The sequence below is a fragment of the Lolium perenne genome, chromosome 2 (genome assembly GCF_019359855.2).
Source record: "Lolium perenne isolate Kyuss_39 chromosome 2, Kyuss_2.0, whole genome shotgun sequence".
NCBI lineage: Eukaryota > Viridiplantae > Streptophyta > Magnoliopsida > Poales > Poaceae > Lolium > Lolium perenne.
In genome coordinates this window covers 5,551,434-5,569,361 of record NC_067245.2, presented here as the reverse complement: position 1 = coordinate 5,569,361, position 17,928 = coordinate 5,551,434, and the positions used below count along the sequence as shown (strand labels likewise).

Below are 17,928 nucleotides of genomic sequence, written 5' to 3'. Positions count from 1 at the left end.
GGTTCCTCTAAACACATGTGAAAGGTCTATTTTTGGTGTGGGGTTTGTCTCTACCAGTGTGAAAGGTCAATTTTGCTTCTCGAAATTATAAGTGTATTGGATCAACACCTGAGCCAGATCTGCAAAAACTTGAATGTAGGGTAGCCAATAGATCTTCCCGCCTGCCCTAGATACACGTACACAGCTCTACACCCATGTTTGCGCACACACGGAGTCAACACGCGCAAACGATGTCAACACACACTATATATATGCACTCATCGCCATCGCTATGTACTCGTACACACTCTTGTTTATACTCGTGCATGCATCGATCACATTCTTGATTCTCCACATCAACACAACAATTGGTCGTTCTCACGCCATGCGTGTGAGCATGTATTACCATCTTCTCCTCCAGTTCGTGGTGGCGATAGCCATTTCGAGGAGCAGCTGCGTCGTCGCTCTGGACGTGGGGTACTACGCCTCAACGTGCCCCGGTGCCGAGGCGACAGTGCGGCAGGCCATGGAGCAGCAGTTCTACAACGACAACACCATCGCCCCCGCCCTCATCCGCATGCTCTTCCACGACTGCTTCGTCAGGGTACGTACTTAACTAATCAGGCACGTGTGTCCCGGCCATGGCTCTGTGTAGGGTGTTAAGGACATGTCTAGCGGGGTGACCCATGCAGGATCCTGTACTGGACAGTTTGAATTGGTCCGTGCGGATAGACGCACGGGCAACACACACCTCCCAAAAAGGTCAGGATCGAATGGGTCACGCTGCTAGGGCATTGGCCTGGCAGGCCGCATAGCAGCCTAATTCCTGTCCACGACGCGACCCAAACAGATAAAATTGGACCACTTCGGTCGGTACTTTCGATCGCCCGCTGGAAGATGCCTTAATTAGAATCCCATCTAAATTCCACTTGTAGTACATTTTGCCTTTTCTAGTGTAAAATCTAACATAAAAATTTGAATTAGAAAAGGTAAAATACACTACAAGTGAAATCTCGGTGGGATCCCTCCTTGACACCTTAGCTCTGCGCCTCCGTCCATGTCTATCTCTACGTACGTGAGGTGCAAGTGCAACTAACTGGTCGTGATCATTCAGGGATGTGACGCGTCGGTTATGATCATCCCGACGGCGGCGCGGTCATCGGAGCGGGTGGCGATCCCGAACCAGACGCTACGTGGCTTCAACATCATCGACCGTGTCAAGAAGGTGGTCGAGGCTGCCTGCCCCGGCGTAGTCTCCTGCGCCGACACGCTGGCGCTCATGGCGCGGGACTCCGTCGTCCATCTCGGCGGCGCCGAGTACGACGTGCCCCTCGGCCGCCGCGACGGGCTCCAGTCCAACGCGTGGGAGGTCAACCTGCCCGCGCCCTTCGCCCCGCTCGACGACGTGCTCGCCGCCTTTGCCTCCAAGGGCTTCTCCGCTGAGGAGACGGTGGTGCTCCTCGGCGGCCACACCGTTGGCGCCACCCACTGCGCCGCCTTCCGCTACCGCCTCAGGAACGCTGACGACGGCACCATGGACGAGAACCTCCGCCGCGACATGACCGCCGCGTGCGGCATGAGCGACATGGCGCCCGAGGACGACCCCACCGAGTTCCTCGACCCGGGCACCCCATTCGTCGTCGACAACGCGTGCTTCGGCCAGATGATGGGCAACCGGAGCCTGCTGCAGGTGGACCAGGAGGCCGCCACGCACGCCATCACGGCCGGCCACGTGGCGTACTACGCGGCCAGCCCCGATGCGTTTCTACTGAGGTTCTCTGAGGTCATGGCCAAGCTCGCCACCGTCGGCGTGCTCGAGGGTGATGCCGGCGAGGTTAGGAAGGTGTGCTCTGCGTACAACAAATGAATTGTTTCGTCCATCACTGAGCTCTAGTGAGACAAATTAGATTGGTAATTAACTACAGAAGAATAGGAAATTCATTTTGGTTTCTAGATATAGATGCATCCACTGTCCAAAAACGTTTTTCAAAATGTTCAAAAAAAATCCGATATTAATATTAGGATGTACATCGAGATTTTCTACGGTTGCGCGCAGAATTTCGTGGAAAAAGTTTATTTCTTGTGTCTTGCATAGAAGGGACAATTATAGAGGCACCAAAATTGCTTTTTCCCGAGACATGTCGTTATTTTCTTTTTACATAGGCCACAAAGAATGTTCTTTTTCCGTGGAACTTCGTGTGTGAACTATAGAATATCCGGATGTACACTAGAGGTTGTTTATCCGAATTTTTTAACATTCTGAACTTTATCTGAAATACATTTTTCATAATGAGTGCATGTATACCTGTGAGCAAAAATACCATGTTCCAGAAGAATTCAGTTCTTAGTTGGTGAGATTGACCGTACTGGTTACCAAATTATTTGTGCGCTAGAGATATATATTAGTCAGGTCGGCCGTGCGGTGGGTTGTAAGATTTAATTATTACTTAGAAAGACGATTAACTGTATGTGTGGAAACTGCCATGGATCTTGTGGGAGTAAGGAACGTCGTGCATGTTTTAGACGCCAATCTGGTGCTCTAAGATTCATACAACGATATTTTATTAAGTTTCCTAAATTTTATGTGTAGTATAATCTATTTGGACTCAATAAAATACAATGAAATAGAATGAAAATCAGCACGGGGACCTCCCATGCACGAAAAAAAAGCATTCATATGTATCTTTGTCGCGCCTGTTTGATTGAGCGGACATAGTTAGGTCACCTTCAACGGGCAGACGCAAATAGCACGAGAAAAACGATCGGCTACGTTCGTTTACGTCGGTCAGCAGACACAAAATTAATCATGTTTTGACGCGCGTCCGTTTACATATGCGGGTGCCACCAGCGGCCCGACCCATTTACACTGTGAAGGTCGTTTTAATCGCGATTGTTAGCGTTTCGTCGACTCCAGTCGCCCGAGGAACGTCGATTCCCACATGAAGCCAATCGTTTGGTGCGCTCGGCCGCCGTTTCATGCGCTGACTTACCTACATAATGGCCGCCGATGTGATGGCTATGGCAACATCTGCATCCACCTCACCGACATGGCCGACCAAGACGAAACCTGGAGGCGCACCGCCATGGCTCGCGCCCGCTATCCGGATGATCCGGAAGGGCCCATCTCCAAGCGGTGACGGTGTTCGAGGCGGAGCGGACCGCCGCGTAAGCCCGCGAGGACTCTCTCTACAACCCCTACCGGGAGGGCATGGGGGAGGCGTCGGTGCGCTTGGCCATCACCATTGCGGGTGAGCGGGATGCCCTCGAGTCGCAACATTTGGTCATCATTTGGTCTCTTTCATACCACAGCATAGCAAGTGAAAAGAATCAACAACGGAAGTGGGTAGAAATACTTCATCATCATTTGACCTCAACCAAATAAAACTGCCACTCAAACTAGCAACCAGAGAAAAGATACCAGTCAAAAAGATATGTTATGCTCTTAACAGTAAAGAGGAACTCGACTAAGCTAGCACCGCCGGTCCTTCGCCACAGACTGAACCGCCGGTCCTTCGCCACAGACTGAACCTACCCCCCCCCCCCCCCATACCGCTCTCCTCTCGCTACAGTGCCCTTGAGAGGTCACCGTTGACCGGGCCGCCGACGGCTGCTCCGCCAGAATAGCTAGCCGGAGTTGGTTTAGGTTGGCGCCGGAGTAGTCTAGGACCTTAGATCTGTAGGTTTGCTTGGTGTTTCCGGCCTTTGCCGGCGTTTTGGGTGATCTGCCCGTAGTTGACGGCGGAGCTCCGGATCCCGGCCACCGGATCCATGAAGCTTCTAGGGTGGCTGCTGTTTCTTCTTCTGCTCCTGCGGCTGGAGGGAAGAAGGAGCGTCGGCAACGCTGAAAGGACACGGATGTCGCCTAGAGGGGGGGGGTGAATAGGCGATTTAAAACTTTTACGAGATGGGCTTAACAAATGCGGAATAAAACTAGCGTTTACTTTGTCAAGCCCAAAGCATATATACTATGGTTCACCTATGTGCACCAACAACTTATTCTAAGCAAGAGTTCACCTATGTGCACCAACAACTTATGCTAAGCAATACAAGCAAGTATGTGATAGCAAGATATATATAACTTCAAGCACGATGGCTATCACAAGGTAAGGTGCATAAGTAAAGAGCTCGGGTATAGAGATAACCGAGGCACGCGGGAGACGATGATTTATCCCGGAGTTCACACTCTTGCGAGTGCTAATCTCCGGTGGAGAGGTGCGGTTGCTTAGTGCTCCCGAACGCCACAAGAGGCTCACCTTGAGGTGTGGTTGCTCGATGCACACCAACGCCACAAAGGCCTCACCCCAAGATGCGGTACTCACACCACACACCGAACGCCACGAAGGCGCCTCACCTAAATCTCCGGTGACCCTCGCCACAAAGGCCTAGGTCACGGTTCCACTAAGGGATTTCCTTCGAGGCGGAAACCGGGCCTTACACAAAGATTGGGGCACACATCCACAACTTAATTGGAGGCTCCCAACAAATCGCCACAAAGGCCTAGAATCCGTCTAGGGTTCCAAGAACCCAAGAGTAACAACTTCCTTGCTTTCACCTCCACGAATCACCGTGGAGAACTCAAACCGATGCACCAAATGCAATGGCAAGAACACCACAAAGATGCTCAAGTCCTTCTCTCTCAAATTCCAACAAAGCTACAAAAGCTATTGGGGGAATAAGAGAGGAAGAACAAAGGAATTCACAAAGAACACCAAGATCAAGATCTAGAGGATTCCACTCACAAAGAGATGGATTTGATTGGTAGAAAAGTAGATCGAGATCTCCTCTCGCGTGTCCCTCAACTGGGGGCAAGAATCCTGGAGGGATTGAGAGATAGGGCCAGCGTCTCTAGTTCAACAAGGGAGGAGAGAGAGAGTGAGAGAGGCACAGCCCAAGGAGGGAAGAAGGGGGTATTTATACCCCCCAAGAACCGCGAGCCGTTTGGCCAAACACCCGGCCGGAGATTCCGGCCCACGTTGGGGCCGGATTATCCGGGGCCGGATAATCCGGCCTCAGTGGACAAAACCTGGACAAAATCCGGCCAAAAATCCGGCCCCTATCCAGAGCTGCTTTTCTTCCGGTCCTTAGACGATTTCGGGGGCCGGATATTTCCGAAATATCCGGCCCGGATAATCCGGCCCGGATATTTCCAAAATATCCGGCCTAAGAAAACTGCAGAAACACCAAAACTAAAACGGGCATAACTTTTGCATCCGGACTCCGATTTCGATGATCTTGGGCTCGTTGAAATCACAACAACGAGCTCTACAACAATATGCATAGAAACATCATAGTCCAGCAAAGGAGGATAGAAACAAATGAAGAAAGGTTTGACCTATCTCAAAAGACATACCGGTAAAACCTCCAATCTTGAAAATGCAACAAGTTGCCCATGGAAAAACCATTCTCAATGAACTAGAGCTTGTCATGAGAATAAGCACAAGCTCTAAAACATCACATGGATAAGATCCAAATAAAACCAAGAAAGATGATGAACCAAACTCGAAAACGCAATAAGTGATCTATGCGAAATCCGTTTTCGATGAACTAGAGCTTGTCATGAGAATAAGCACAAGCTCTAAAACATCACATGGATAAGGTCCAAATAACAACCAAGAAAGATGATGCAAGGATGCAAAGGTTTGAGCTCTCTCCGAACGATACGATCGAGTTACTCACTCGAGAGCCCTCTTGATAGTACGGCAACTAAACTATAAACCGGTCTCCAACTACACTATGAGACCGGTGAGAAACAAACCCTATCAAGAGCAAACCTTATACTTGCGCATTCCACTTGAGCTCGATGACGACGATCTTGACCTCAACAAGATGGAACGCCTTTCTTGCTTGTGCTTGCTTGACGAAGTCTTGTGGATTGCTCCCCCATAATCCACCATGGGAGAGCTTCTTCTTCGGCGCATCTTCACATAACCATGACCACCATGTGGATTGCTCCCCCATAATCCACCATGGGAGAACTTCTTCTTCGGCGCATCTTCACATATCCATGATCACCATATGGATGGCAAGACTCAAGCAAAGGATCTCTTCGAGATGGCTCATCTTGAACTTGCACTTCATTTCTTCATTCTTCATCATGTTGATGTCTTGAAGTAACTTGAGGGCTCACTTCATCTTCATCTTCAAGACATACTTGACACTTGATATCCTTCATCAATTTCTTCTTATTGCAACCTTGAAGCCAACATATGGTTCAAGCATTGCCTATGGACAACTCCTACAAATATAACTCAATGCAAACATTAGTCCATAGGGATTGTCATTAATTACCAAAACCACACATGGGGGCTCCAAGCACTTTCAATCTCCCCCATTTTGGTAATTGATGACAATCTCTTTGAGAGGGTTTATATAAGGAATTTAAGTAACAAATAAGTTGAATATATAGAGCAAACTCCCCCATAATATATGCATGTGTGAATGATCTTGACTTTCATTGCATATATTGGCATTCAAAGCCTAGTGGAGTTTCCTCTAAATATTCAACTATGCAAAGCAACAAGATGCAATGCAATAAAGGCACATGCTTAAGCACAAAGCAAAGACATAACCAAATTCCCTTAAACCCTCCAAACTTCTCCCCCATTGGCACCAATTGCCGAAATGGGTGAAAAATTTAGAAGGCTAATATAGTGAGAGTTCCTCCATAGCGTGTGCATTTCTCATAATTTGAGTGGAATCAAATGCACATATCCAATTACGAATATTCGGAAGGAATCACACCATAGATAGGATCAACAATTGCAAAAAGATAACAAAGTCAAGACGCTTCAACAAATGAAGCAAGCAACCAAATGAACCACAAAGAAGATATCAAAAAGAAAGATAGATATTATGATAAGATCAAGAAGATTGCTCTAAATAATATGAGGAAGCTCCCAAGGTTTGTGCACAAAACTATACAATTTGTATTGGAGTATAAAGTGCACAAACATGGAATCATCACTCCCATAATATCATTCAAAAACAAAATATACCAAGTGAATCAAACTCTAATGATCACCACAAGATAGTGCTCTAAATCAAATGAGGAAGCTCCCAAGGTACATGCATAAATTAAAATGTTGTCTTTGAATACAATATGCATAACATGGAATCCTCACTCCCTCATTACCATTTAAAACACAAACATTTGGAATAGATCATAGATAGAGAAATAAGCTTAACACTTGCAACAAACAAATAGTTGAGCAATAAGTAAGAGGCACCATAATAAAAGGCTCAACCAAGAGGATATGTGAAAGGCATGATAAAGCATATTATAAGACTATTATATGGATGAGCAAAAAGCATCATCATAGTCTTCAATGAATTATATTTCTTAGCATGACCAATCAACATGCAACAAATAAATAAGATATCAAATGGAGATGTATCATCTCTTATGTGTATAAGTTTCTCTAAGTGGACAATATCACAAAGATATTTATCCACAAAGAAACATGCACACACCAAATAGATACACAAGAAAAATAGCATGATATCCAAGACGAAGTCATGCAATATACCAATAAGATTTTTGCTTAATAGCATGGCCAAAGGCTCAATATTATCTTATTGTACATTCATGAACTTCAACCACAAACAACTAAAATACATCACAAATATCAACAAGGGATAGAAGATAGTTGGGATGCATTTGAGAAAGGCAACAAGTATCACAAACGGGGATACCAAAAGAAGTAACTAAATTTGCACTTTCATCTATATTGCACATGTGAGAGCCTTGAGGAATTGATATGCAACAAAATTGCTAGATAGGCATAGTTGGGATGGATGAATCATGAGCATGATTTAAAATACTTCCCAACAAATGCACTCATCTCAAATTACTCACATTCACAATAAAGAGGTTTCATTAAGACTTTTGCAAGAAGCACATCATTTGCAAATCAAGAGATTCATGCCAAGATGCAACCATAAGGTTGGATACAAGAAAAGTATGCATGAGAAGATACTTGTTACCAAGATAGCATTGGTGTGGATGTAGTAGATATGTGTTCGTTGATCATCCTAGCTTGCCTCACGTTACCATTGAGTCACCACTTCTTTCCAAGAGTGAGACAAGCATTCAATGCATATCCATTGTACCTAACACAAAGGTAAGTACAAAATGGTCCCCAAACTAATTGGGTCCGAAGTAGTTAGACACACTACAACATATAGGACAAACTCCACAATTCTATGTGCATATAGATATGAAATTGAATTTCATGCACATCTTAGCCAAATTAGGATTTGATGGAGTTTACCCTATATATTGGATTAAAGAAAGTGACACATGCCATAAGATATACATATATTAAATATGCATGCACAATACTTTCAAGAACCAAAGGAAGATACAATTTGGACAAAACACCAAATAAACCAAGAGACAATGGTTGTCCAAATTATATCAAAGAATCAAATCAACACAAGATTGACTCCAAAGACTTATCTCATTATAAGAAGCTAATTAAACCTAAGCACAAAGGAATGAGATAACCAACTCCCAAGAGAGCAAGGTTCCAACAAATAAACCAAACCCTCGACACTTTTTATGATGGCACACAGTACCAAAAAGAAAATTTATGACTCCCAAAACCAAATTTTTGATAAAGATCAAGAGAAGTTTATATAACAAATATAGGAGAGCTCCCCCAAGATTAGTGCATTATCTAGGATTTAGAATATGGATACAAAATGCACACAACTAGGATCATCACACTACCTATATCTACTAAAAAAAAGCTAAGAAAGTTTGAATAGAAAAAAGAACACATGGGAGTCAAAGCACAACAAATTCATGGCAATAAATAAGGCAATTTAAACACAAGAGCCAATGTAGATATGATCAATAAATATCTACCTCATAATTGATTACCAATTGTCCTAGGACAAGAGGTATTAGGAAATATTTCCCGGTGGTAGTTTGTAAGTATACATAAGATCATATTTACAACGAACAAAGCATATGGTAAAAGATAAGAGTTAACCATCATGCAAAGATAGTTTCTTGATAGCTTCATTTAGTCATACCAACATGCAAGGCAATTAATAGTATTCATACCAACATGCGAAGCAATTAATAGTATTCATACCAACATGCAAAGCAATTAATAGTATGACTTGAAGCACATGGTTTTCCAAAAATGTATTGATGGACACGTTGTGAAAAACCATGCCAAGAAAAACTTTCACAAATAAGATCCACAAAGATATTAGCAATGAAGCCATTTAAGCAAATTGGAGCTTGTTTGAGCAAACATGCCACATAGGAGAGAGATAAATTACGGTATCAATTCTATGTGACACAACCTCAAATGTTCACATTTTCTAGGCTTGTAATATGCACAAAGCTTATTACTCCCCCATAATGTGATAAGGAATTTATTTTCACAAGAGGCAAATAAGATCCAAGTAGAGATATTAATGGACATTAGAATTTGAATTTCTCATGAAGATGACATACCACATAGAGACTAGATAATCTTGCAATATCAATTCTAAGTGGTATTCCTCATGTACACACATTGTTAGGATCATGAAATTCCCAAAGGAATTTCACTCCCCCAAAATGGGATTGTCCATTAATCGCTCATAAGAGCCATATAGGATACAACAAGATGCAAAGAGGCTCCAACACACACACAAATACATGGTGTGCAACCTAACATACATAGACTTGATTTCTCAAGAAAAACTAGTAGGATGCACAACATATACAAACATATGTTAGGAACAAAACTAACACATGCAAAGGGGCGAGTAACTTTCAATATAAAAGAGTTGAGCACATGTTACCGCAAGGAGGAACATTGGGTGTATGATAGAAGTAAGATAACCAAAAGACTTGGCTTGAGATAAGATAAGTGATGAAGATCCCTTAATTCTTCATGATGTAACCAAGTCTCCAATGCCCACCAACAAGCACCTATTGATCAAGTTTTGGATTGTTGGTCCCCAACTAAGTTGGGTCCTAAGAGGTTAGTCACAATAGGCTTGGCAACCCAAATGGTTCTTTTCTTGACACCACTTTGAGCACCAACATATTTGGCAAACACATTGCCACCCTCATCCTTACGAAGAGAATAAACATCATCAATGGAGATAGAGTTGGATGAGGTACCAATAGTGCAAAAAGAGGAGATGTGGCCCTTCTCACGGCATATGTAGCAAGTTCTTTTCCTCTCCTTCTTCTCACTAGATTTCTCCACAATGGGAGCATTGGCTTGATTCTTCTTGGGAAGTGGAATTTCTTCAACTTGAGGTTGAATATGAGTTTGAGCTTGAGGCCGCTTCCCTTTTTGCTTCTTCTTCAAAGGGCAAGATCTAACATGGTGCCCTTCAATTTTGCACTTGAAGCAAACAATCTTGGCCGGGTCTTTGACTTGTACTTGGCCCTTCTTGTTGTTGTTGTTCTTGGACTTGTTCTTGTTGTTGGATTTGAATCCAAGTCCACTCTTGTCATTGGGGGATTGTTGCACACTTAACATCGTGTCAAGTTTGCATTTCCCTTCATGACTCTTTACCAAGTCGGTCTTCAAAGAAGTGACTTGGGCCTTGAGCTCTTTGATTTCCTCTACATGGTTAGTAACAACACAAGTACTAGAGGAAGTAGAACCTTCATTGTTAGAGCAACAAGGCAAGGAAGATAATTCATCACAAGATTTAGCAATACTATGAGTGGATGAATTACTAGGACTAGCACATGGCAATATAGCATTTTGGGTAGTAGTGCTAGTATCCACATGAGGCTCACAAGGTGTTGCCTTCGATATGATAGTCTCATGAGCTAACTTTAGCCTATCATGGGAGGCTAGAAGATCCTCATGGGAGCTAGAAAGCTTTCCATGATTTTCTTCCAATTTCCCATAATTGCTAGTTAGCAATTCAAGTTGAGCCCTTAGCTCAACATTCTCCTTCAAGATAGATGCTTCACAAGAAGTAGAGTTAGTAGCACAAGCATCATCACAAGACATATCAAGAAGAGAGGGTAACATAGCATGCTCTTTTAAATATGAAGCTTGTAGTTGCTCATATGACTTGGTGAGGATAGAGTGTTCGCTCTCCAAGGCCTTGTGGGCCTTGTCTAGATCATCTAGATCCTTAACAAGTTTATCATGGCCAACACCAACTTTGAACTTTTCATTTTTAAGCAATTTTAATTTAGCTTTAGCATGGTCTCTTTCTTTAGTGAGTTTAGCAAATATTTCATTTTGAGACACCTCAAGGGTTTGAAGTTGCTCCTCAAGAGAGGCTACGGTCTCTTGTTCTTCTTCAAGATCATTCTTTAAAGATGCTACATCATCGGCATACTCGTTCAAGAGCACCCTTTTTATCAATGGTGTTCTCATGCATCCAAATAAGTTTTTGGCTCTCAATAGCGGTAGTCAAGATTTCAAAGAAGTGAGAGCTAGCAATTTTATCTTTGTAAAGAACCTTGAATACACTCTCACCTTTATCGCGTAGAGAGACAACCCAATCCTCTTCTTCATATTCATCCTCATTCTTATCACCACGAGACATATTAGGTTCCATGGTAGGAGGTACCGTGGAACCCTTGGCCATAAGGCATATATGAGGACCGTGAAATAAAGATGAGGAGTTACTTGAGGCTCCTTTCAAGATCTTGTCTTGACCAATAGAATCTTTGGTTTCCTCTACATTGTTAGACACACAACAACTAGAGGAAATAGAATCATTTTTATCATGGCCACAAGACAATGCAAGCATATCATCATTAGATTTTTTCAAGCAACTTACACATGATATGCAAGGACTATCAACACAAGAATGTAAATCATTTCTAGTGCTAGATGTGTTTAAGTCCAAAGATGAACCATTGCAATGAGATATAGATGAAGGATCATCAATAGTAAGCTCAATACCAACATTGCAATTTCCATCACCACTCACCATATCATTACCTTGTGTCTTGAAACACTTTGGTGAAGTGGATGAAGATGAGAACTCATCACGGCCGGAAGTGGAAGCAATACAATCATCCTCAATGATATTGGACACATCATATTTATCTCGAAGTTTTGTCCATAATTCATGAGCGCTCCCAAAAGGCATGATTGAAGAAGTAACTACATTGCTCACAACAATGGAAAACACATGAGAAGCAAGAGCATCGAGACAAGAGTTTTTCTTCTCCTCATAAGATAAATTTTGGGGATCCTTAGGAGAAGAAAAACCCATGTCAAGAAATCGCTCCATGTTCGGGGAAATACCCCGCAAAATATTAAGCACATAAATTTTCCATAGATCATAATTTGTGCCATCAAATATAAACAAGTTATTGTGATCTAATCCCCTAACCGACATCTTTACTCTCAAGGCGGTGAAGCCTAAGAATGAGAGACCTTGCTCGATACCAATTGAAAGGACACGGATGTCGCCTAGAGGGGGGTGAATAGGCGATTTAAAACTTTTACGAGATGGGCTTAACAAATGCGGAATAAAACTAGCGTTTACTTTGTCAAGCCCAAAGCATATATACTATGGTTCACCTATGTGCACCAACAACTTATTCTAAGCAAGAGTTCACCTATGTGCACCAACAACTTATGCTAAGCAATACAAGCAAGTATGTGATAGCAAGATATATATAACTTCAAGCACGATGGCTATCACAAGGTAAGGTGCATAAGTAAAGAGCTCGGGTATAGAGATAACCGAGGCACGCGGGAGACGATGATTTATCCCGGAGTTCACACTCTTGCGAGTGCTAATCTCCGGTGGAGAGGTGCGGTTGCTTAGTGCTCCCGAACGCCACAAGAGGCTCACCTTGAGGTGTGGTTGCTCGATGCACACCAACGCCACAAAGGCCTCACCCCAAGATGCGGTACTCACACCACACACCGAACGCCACGAAGGCGCCTCACCTAAATCTCCGGTGACCCTCGCCACAAAGGCCTAGGTCACGGTTGCCCACTAAGGGATTTCCTTCGAGGCGAAACCGGGCCTTACACAAAGATTGGGGCACACATCCACAACTTAATTGGAGGCTCCCAACAAATCGCCACAAAGGCCTAAAATCCGTCTAGGGTTCCAAGAACCCAAGAGTAACAACTTCCTTGCTTTCACCTCCACGAATCACCGTGGAGAACTCAAACCGATGCACCAAATGCAATGGCAAGAACACCACAAAGATGCTCAAGTCCTTCTCTCTCAAATTCCAACAAAGCTACAAAAGCTATTGGGGAATAAGAGAGGAAGAACAAAGGAATTCACAAAGAACACCAAGATCAAGATCTAGAGGATTCCACTCACAAAGAGATGGATTTGATTGGTAGAAAAGTAGATCTAGATCTCCTCTCTCTTTTCCCTCAAATGGGGGCAAGAATCATGGAGGGATTGAGAGATAGTGCAAGCTTCTCTAGTTCAACAATGGAGGAGAGAGAGAGTGAGAGAGGCACAGCCCAAGGAGGAAGAAGGGGGTATTTATACCCCCAAGAAAATCGAGCCGTTTGGGCAAAACAGGGCCGGATATTCCGGCCCAAGTTGGGGCCGGATTATCCGGGGCCGGATAATCCGGCCTCGTGGACAAAACCTGGACAAAATCCGGCCAAAAATCCGGCCCTATCCAGAGCTGCTTTTCTTCCGGTCCTTAGACGATTTCGGGGGGGCCGGATATTTCCAAATATCCGGCCCGGATAATCCGGCCCGGATATTTCCAAAATATCCGGCCTAAGAAAACTGCGTAAACACCAAAACTAAAACGGGCATAACTTTTGCATCCGGACTCCGATTTCGATGATCTTGGGCTCGTTGAAATCACAACAACGAGCTCTACAACAATATGCATAGAAACATCATAGTCCAGCAAAGGAGGATAGAAACAAATGAAGAAAGGTTTGACCTATCTCAAAAAGACATACCGGTAAAACCTCCAATCTTGAAAATGCAACAAGTTGCCCATGGAAAAACCATTCTCAATGAACTAGAGCTTGTCATGAGAATAAGCACAAGCTCTAAAACATCACATGGATAAGATCCAAATAAAACCAAGAAAGATGATGAACCAAACTCGAAAACGCAATAAGTGATCTATGCGAAATCCGTTTTCGATGAACTAGAGCTTGTCATGAGAATAAGCACAAGCTCTAAAACATCACATGGATAAGGTCCAAATAACAACCAAGAAAGATGATGCAAGGATGCAAAGGTTTGAGCTCTCTCCGAACGATACGATCGAGTTACTCACTCGAGAGCCCTCTTGATAGTACGGCAACTAAACTATAAACCGGTCTCCAACTACACTATGAGACCGGTGAGAAACAAACCCTATCAAGAGCAAACCTTATACTTGCGCATTCCACTTGAGCTCGATGACGACGATCTTGACCTCAACAAGATGGAACGCCTTTCTTGCTTGTGCTTGCTTGACGAAGTCTTGTGGATTGCTCCCCCATAATCCACCATGGGAGAGCTTCTTCTTCGGCGCATCTTCACATAACCATGACCACCATGTGGATTGCTCCCCCATAATCCACCATGGGAGAACTTCTTCTTCGGCGCATCTTCACATATCCATGATCACCATATGGATGGCAAGACTCAAGCAAAGGATCTCTTCGAGATGGCTCATCTTGAACTTGCACTTCATTTCTTCATTCTTCATCATGTTGATGTCTTGAAGTAACTTGAGGGCTCACTTCATCTTCATCTTCAAGACATACTTGACACTTGATATCCTTCATCAATTTCTTCTTATTGCAACCTTGAAGCCAACATATGGTTCAAGCATTGCCTATGGACAACTCCTACAAATATAACTCAATGCAAACATTAGTCCATAGGGATTGTCATTAATTACCAAAACCACACATGGGGGCTCCAAGCACTTTCAAACGCCGCCTTCCACAATAATATGGTGGCTCCTGACCATGCTCTTCCTCGATCTCTCGGCGTCCTTGAAGCTCTCCTGTCTGGCCGTGGTGGCGAGGGGGAGCGCCCGATCTGATGCGGCGAAGCGGTCTTCTGTTTCTCCCCTTGCTGGCTATGGTTGTCTGGAGGAGGTGGAGCAAGATCTGCTATTTTTGGATCTGGGAGGTGGTGGTTCCTGTCGCCGGAGCTGTTCAAGTTGGTGGGTGTTTCGGCTGCAAGCTCTCCTGGCCTGCCGTGGTGGCGAAGAGGAGAGGTGCGGCGGACCAGCTACCCTTCAAGGCCAACATCGACGACCCTTGCCTGCGTGGTGCTATTCTTCTGAGTGCTTCCAAGCAGCTGGCGATCTCGCCGTTGCTATCCAAGGCCGTGAGGATGACAATTCTTCAACCTCCGGTGAGGAGGCCATGGATCGACTCCGTCGCGAGTGCTCAAAGCCGCTCTCCTGCAAAGTGATTCGTTCCCCGCGGGATGGTGGTGGACCGCGGCAGCGGGTTCTCGTCGGAAGGGGGCTCCCGAGCAGTTGGCCCTTGTTCCTCGGCGAGGTCGCCTTGAGGACGCCGGCGGCGAGTGGTAGAGACACTCTTGTCCTTGATTGCTTACATCTAGTTCTTTCTAGGGTCTTTTCTGTAAAGTGTAGGCCCCTTTCTTCAAATTTTAGGTTCTTAGAGCGAGTTGTTGCAAGGGGCTTGCTGCAAAATGTACTCCTGCCACTTTAATGGATAGTTCTCTGGGTCTTCTAGACCCCTCCTTGTGTGCAAAAAAAAACTAAGCTAGCACCAGATCATCCAGAAAGCCAAGCAGAACACCTAGTTTCACCCAGTTAGAAACCATCAGAACAATAGACATAACATGATAGCATCAAAGCATATATTGTGTACTTTTTGTTCTCACCATTAAAATAGCAGTGGCAATCGTATCATGATCACCTACTGCTAATCAAGCTCACCATCTAAACTCATACTTGCAAATTCACTTAGAGAGCAAACAAGCAGTAGCATGAACTACTACTAGAGTTCACTGCATCCAAGCATACAGAGGCAACCCATAAGAAAAAGGCAAGTCAATCATCACTATAAAAGTTCATATAGAGGCTATATTATTTCCATAGCAGAGGTATCACATCATTTCTGCTAAGCACAATTAAGCATGTACATTTACCCTTTCTAGAGCAATAGCTCCAGGAAGAGGAGCATGCACAATACCCAATTAACTAAATAGAAAACGATCACCTGCAATTAATAAATGGAACGGTTCAACTACTGCAGCACAAATGAATTCAACTACTACAAGTCCAGTACAGAGTACAAGTGTAGATATACACCACAGTGGCCATGATAATAATGGAATCAATGGATCATAGTAAATATGGGGTAAGAACAAGGACTAGTAGCATAGCTTGATCAACCAGAGCAACCATGATGTATTCTTAGAAACCAATACCTCTAGAACGAATAGAACAAGCAAGTAATCAAGGACAGAAATTAGATGACAGAGCAACCAGTCGAGCATGTCAAGGCACAGAGAGAAGATGTACCTGCACTCGGAAGCAGCAACCACAACATGGTGAGGCGGTGCTAACGTGGCCGCGGACACTGCAACACTCCGGGGACGGCGCCGACGTTACACCGGTGAAACCTCAAGGAGGAGTGGTGCACGAGCACAAGAAGGCCACCAAGAACCTGAGGAACCACGACAACGCTAACATGACAAGGTGGAGAGATTCATCGACCGAAACACTAGGTTCGGGTTGGGGTTAGATGAGTAACACAGAGGAGGGGCTCGTCAAATCGACATGGATAGGAAGAAGCAGCATCGAGCGGCGCATCATTTGCGACCCAGGGTGGCGGCGCGAACGGCCAGAATCGGCCCGAGTAAGGCGGCGATGCGGGAGGCGACGCGGGAGACGTGGGAGCTTGAGAGGATTAGGGTTATGGTTGAGTAGACTGCGGGACAGGGGAATGAGGCCGATGGGCCGGTATTTTAGACATTTCAAAAATAAAAAAATCCAAAAAATTCAAAAAGAATTCAAATAAAATATAGAAAATGAAATAAAAATCATCAAAAAATAACATTAGTTTTCCTAAATTACTATTTAATACTCTGAATTCAATTTCAATAATTCAAATATATTTAAACAAAAAAAATTGGATTAAAGAAAAACCATATTTCTAATGATTTAAATAAATATTATTTTGGAATATTCTTAAAAATAAGCCCTAAATTAAAAATGTCTTGTTTTATAATAATTTCACTTATTATTTAAGACTATACATGAATATAGCTAGGAACTTATGAAAATCCTAAAAAATCCCATTTAATTTTCAAGTTACCATTTATGAAATATTAAGTAACTAAATAATGATTTCAAATAAAATTAATAATTATTATTCCCAAATATTCTAAAATGTAATTTTTTACTAAATAAGATAAAATTTAAGAATATCTATAAAACCTAATATTCCAAACTTACAATACCATAAGTCATTTACCAAAGATTTTCTAAAACCGAAAAACACACTATATGCGGGTGAATCATACCTAATACAAAAAAGCATTCATCATTTGGATTTTTGAACATTGCCCTTACCATTCGATGATGATACTTTTCGAAAACCCGATGTCTCGGGTCAGTCAGACACCTTGAACATCATATACCACCGTCGTGCACCTTTTTTGATGAGCTGGTGGTAATCCTAGGCCTATAGGCCTTTCCCTAGTAGTGTTATCTCGCAGTATCCAGACAAGTTCACCATTTTTTCATGCCTTTGATTACTTTATATCATTTATTTGTAAAGCAATATATTATCACTCTTGCTTGAAAACAAAAGTGTTACTTTTCCAATTATGAATAAGTCTATGTGGTTGGCAGTGGAACCATATGGTTTATGCTGATGGTGGAGGGTTCCATTGCAAGGGATTTTATATCATTAAGGATTAATAATCCATATCGTCTAGTGATTCTAGCACCATATATTACGTGTTAACCATAAGATCTTTAATGGGACGGAGAAGTCCGTTGTAACTTTTTCTATTCGCATACCAACAGACTTG

The 17,928-nt window shown here is 43.4% G+C and overlaps 1 protein-coding gene across 1 annotated transcript; it reads left to right on the top strand.

Annotated features, from left to right (window-relative positions):
- The first annotated feature begins 297 nt into the window (after window positions 1-297).
- On the top strand, window positions 298-2,305 carry LOC127329658 (peroxidase 44). Its single transcript, XM_051356139.2, has 2 exons — window positions 298-583; window positions 1,094-2,305. The coding sequence occupies exons 1-2, from the start codon at window positions 365-367 to the stop codon at window positions 1,844-1,846; spliced, it is 972 nt and encodes a 323-aa protein (XP_051212099.1). The 5' UTR covers window positions 298-364; the 3' UTR covers window positions 1,847-2,305.
- Window positions 2,306-17,928: the final 15,623 nt, after the last annotated feature.